The following is a 3,929-nucleotide window of genomic DNA, read 5'->3' as shown; positions in this document are numbered from 1 at the left end:
CAATTTACCAAATCCTGAACTAAGCAGTCACACCTGCTGGGGCTTTCCAATCACTGAGGGCAGGCGTGGGGAATCAGCTGGAAGCTGCCCCCTTTCTGCTTTCCGAGAAATTGAAGATTAATTTAAATAACCAAAAAGGAAAGCCACATCACTAGAAATTCCACAAGCTTACTATATATTTAGCTGGAGTTACATAAGAACCTACTCATTAAAAAGCACAGAATATAAGCCCAAAGGAGTTGTCATCGACCTCTCATTCACTAGGAGAAAAAAATAACACAGAGGAGGTGGTGGTAATTAGCAGGATCCCTTGGGGCATACAGATGGCTAGCTTTCACAATTCTGTTTTCAGTTTTTAAAAATACCTCTTTTAACCCAAGTTCATTTTTCTACACTGTTATTTTCTGCTTTGCTTTGGTTTTATATTTTCTAATTTTTGAGGCGCAGATTCAGAAGAATTGTCTTAACGTAGAGTTTATTCTGTATTGGGGGCTGACCCGGTCCGTCTTATCCAATTATATGACTTAAGACAAATATGCTCATTTTTTTAAAAAAGAAAATGAATAAATTTCAAGTTTATTTTGACTGCATGTGTGTGAAAGAGAGAGAGAGTCCTCAAAAATGCACAGAAAATGCATATCAATGAAAAACTAAATGGATTTTGTTTTGGCACAAAGATAAATGTAACTTAATTTCATTCCCCACAGTCCTTCTGAAACAGCATTTTGCACACATGTGCATATACATACAATCACTCTCATGGACAGGACGCTCATGATAATCACTTGTAAATGTTGACAAGCTTGAAGAGGATTATATCAGTTTCTTGTGTTTGGAACTTTTTATGTTTTGAAGATGCAAATACTTCCTTTCCTCAAGCAAAACAAGGCTTGGGAGCATGAACCTCAACGTGGGCACTGCCTTTGGTACTTTCAAAATTAGTAAACTTTGTCCTTTGAAGGATTTTTAAAAAAGAATTCCAGAGCTGCAAAAATATTCCAGAGGTAACTTCTTAGCACTGAATCAACGGGCACTTACTGAGTATTTTGGGTCAGTGGTGGGTCAGCTGCTCTCCTTGTGTGATCTCCAGCAACACCAGCATCAGCTGGGAACTTGTTAGGTAAGTTCTTAGATCCTGCCTACACCGTACTGAATCAGAACCTCGGAATGAAGCCCAGAAATCTCTGTTTTCACGAACATTCTGGATGATTCTGATTTGAGTTGAAGGCTAGGAGCCACTGGTCTGCTGGTTACACAGTTGAGTTAAATAGGGTATTTGAAAAGTGTGTGCACCTGTCCTGGTTGTCTACATCTGAACCAGCGCACTTGCCCATCTTCCATTCAAGTGTGCTTCCCCACTGCTGATGTGCTTGTGTCTTGGAGGTTGAACCCGAGTTTCACATTATCACTCCTTACACCTCCACTTTGTACGCAGCTAGGGAAGCTGCCCTGCCTATAGGATCTCCCACCTGAAAGCAGGTTTCCTTAGATTCCTGATCACTCACACACTGTAAAAGTTAGAATAGGACTCACACCTGGGCAGGTGGCTACTTAAAGACACAGTAGGGCTCAGCCCAGTGCCTTAGAGCTGCGCGATGGAGGGTGGTGGCCAGATGAGGGGCAGCTCCTGGGTTCTTCCTGGGCTTTTGGCTCTGGGGCTCTGGTATGCGCAGTTCAGTCAGGTACAACCTATGCACTGTGCTGCCAGCATTTTGCCTTCCGGTGTCAATGAGATCTTTTCTTCCAGGCTACGTGGATTTACCCTCACAGCCAAAAGTAAGTACCTGAAACTCTGACCTATCTCTACGAGGGGAAGGAGTGACCCAGGAATTGCCTAGTAGCATTTTTGTAAGGCTAGTTGGAAAAGCTCCATGGGTGATGTCCTGATGTCCACAACTCTTGGCTGCACAACTGGTATGCTGAGCAACTAGCGTGTGGTGTGAGACTTGACAGGGCAAGTGGCTTGCCCCAGGTCACTGTGATTGGGATGCTTATTAGCCCTACCACTGTCACTCTAGGACTGAATTCCAGTGGCAGAGTGATGTGCATGGGGGAAGCTCAGGCCACTGCCGTCTGCTGTGGAATCGAACACTAGCTTTGCTGGTGGCTTTCAGAGCCGGGAGGGCTAAGTTTTGGTTTTGGTTCTGCTGGGAGAATTGTCTGAAAGGGAAGTGGTGTCTTCATCATTTTCTTCTGTGATAGCAGCCTCCTGAAGCTCCTTTTCTGCCTTCCTCTCCTTACAGGCACCCAGTTCCTACATACTTATTGGCTTCTCTACTTCGAAGCAGCTCCCTTCGTGGGGATTTCCTTGATACAGCTGTGGGCCTGGGTGCCGATCGCCCCGCATGCTACCGAGCTTATTCTGGAGTTCAAGGACCAGCGACGGGGCTCCTCCAAATTCCTCTTGGGTTCCTTCCCCATTCTCTTTTCATCTTACCACTCAGACAGAGGATCTCTGCTGGAGATCTACTGCTTGCTCACGTATTGGATGGAAGTGGTACCTAACCTCCTACGGGAAGAACAGATGCCATCCACGGATGTCGCTGATGCCAGGATGAATGAGTGTTTCAGCAACACAGGCAGGCGAGATATGGTGCTGCTGTTGACTTCGACCTACAGCCAGCCCCCTCTGTTTCACCTGCCTTATGTCCACGAACCCTTCTTCCCTAATGTGGAGCAGCTGATCTTGGGAAGCCCAGGCAAGGGTCACTGGGACATAGAGTATGGCCAGTCTCCATTTCTGGGTGAGAAGCTCTGTCACCTTGAGGATCGCAAAGTGAACCTTCACAGAGCCTCCTGGGGCGAGTGTATTGTGGCACCCAAGACTTTCAACTTCCCTTACTGTCAGGGAACCTGTCTGGCCCTGAACAGCGAGTTCCATCAGTCCAACATTCAGTGCTATAAGGTAAGACATGACAACACGTTTTTTCTTCCATGGGTGGCATGAAGTTTTTAGTGTTTCTGGGCTTATCTCCTTTATGGCAAAGAAGCTAGAGAAGGTAAAACTCGCATAATCCAGCACTAACATGTTAGGTCACATGTTTCCGCCATCATACTCCTGTCCCTTTACATCTTGGCTCATAAGAAACATCTATTTCCTAAGAATTGTTCTGAGGAAGCCATGGTCCGGGGTCTCCCGTCCAGGCACTCCTTTCCTGCTTGCCTCCGCAGTTTACTGATACACTGAGGTAGGAGCCAGTGTCTTTCATAGCACTCACCTCCATGTCCTTTTGTTCCCACAGAAGGATGCACCTATTTGTTCCCAGCTCCTCCGGGCCTGTGTTCCTGTCAAGGTCAGGCTTTTCTCCTTGATGGTCCAGGACGACGAGCACAAGATGAGTGTGTACCACGTGAATGCATCCCTGATAGAGAAGTGTGGCTGCCCTTGAGATGCCCATGCCCTCCTGCACCTTGGCATTCTAGTGAGGAGCTGGGATTGGGCCTCACCGGGACTAGAGTCCTCTGGAGGGTGGGGAGTGGGGATGTTTGCTCCTAAAATGTGGTTGGAAGGAACGAGTTTTGTGATTTCTCTAATACTACTTTTGAGGGCTGAGACTCCTTGTGTTTTGTTCCTAGTTGTACCTATCACTGACTGTGTGTGTGTGTGTGTGTGTGTGTGTGTGTGTGTGATCTGTCCTTGATTGTGTGAATAGGCCGGTAATGGTGTCATCATGGGAGTTACTTAGGAGCTCAATTGGATGCATGTGTTGGGTAAAACGGCTTATTAAACAGGATTCTGTTTTGGTCCTTTCTGAGCTGCTCCACTGCTATTGTCTTTCTCTGTCCCAAAGGCCTGGGGCTGGTCCAAAGTTGATCTAAGCGTTGGAATATCAATTCTTTGCCACCTGGAATGGTGGCTGGTGTGTGTGTGTGTGTGTGTGTGTGTGTGTGTGTGTGTGTGTGTGTGTGAATAAGGGCCCCGTGCAAGG

General features: G+C 46.7%; 1 protein-coding gene across 1 annotated transcript; it reads left to right on the top strand.

Moving 5' to 3' along the window:
* The first annotated feature begins 1,595 nt into the window (after positions 1 to 1,595).
* LOC121154395 (growth/differentiation factor 3) lies at positions 1,596 to 3,389 on the top strand. The gene is made up of 3 exons (XM_040977338.1): positions 1,596 to 1,776; positions 2,244 to 2,905; positions 3,243 to 3,389. The coding sequence occupies exons 1-3, from the start codon at positions 1,596 to 1,598 to the stop codon at positions 3,387 to 3,389; spliced, it is 990 nt and encodes a 329-aa protein (XP_040833272.1).
* The last annotated feature ends 540 nt before the right edge of the window (positions 3,390 to 3,929 follow it).

The sequence above is a fragment of the Ochotona curzoniae genome, unplaced genomic scaffold, assembly GCF_017591425.1.
Source record: "Ochotona curzoniae isolate NIBS_2020 unplaced genomic scaffold, NIBS_Ocur_1.0 contig_2754, whole genome shotgun sequence".
In the NCBI taxonomy this organism is placed as follows: Eukaryota; Metazoa; Chordata; class Mammalia; order Lagomorpha; family Ochotonidae; genus Ochotona; species Ochotona curzoniae.
This window is presented reverse-complemented; position numbering and strand designations above follow the sequence as displayed.

Bases quoted from the DNA above. Each gene is read 5' to 3' on its own strand.
- LOC121154395 (XM_040977338.1), top strand. From the start codon at position 1,596: ATGGAGGGTGGTGGCCAGATGAGGGGCAGCTCCTGGGTTCTTCCTGGG. The intron at 1,777-2,243 runs GTAAGTACCTGA...CTCTCCTTACAG, and splicing joins ATTTACCCTCACAGCCAAAA to GCACCCAGTTCCTACATACT. The intron at 2,906-3,242 runs GTAAGACATGAC...TTGTTCCCACAG, and splicing joins CCAACATTCAGTGCTATAAG to AAGGATGCACCTATTTGTTC.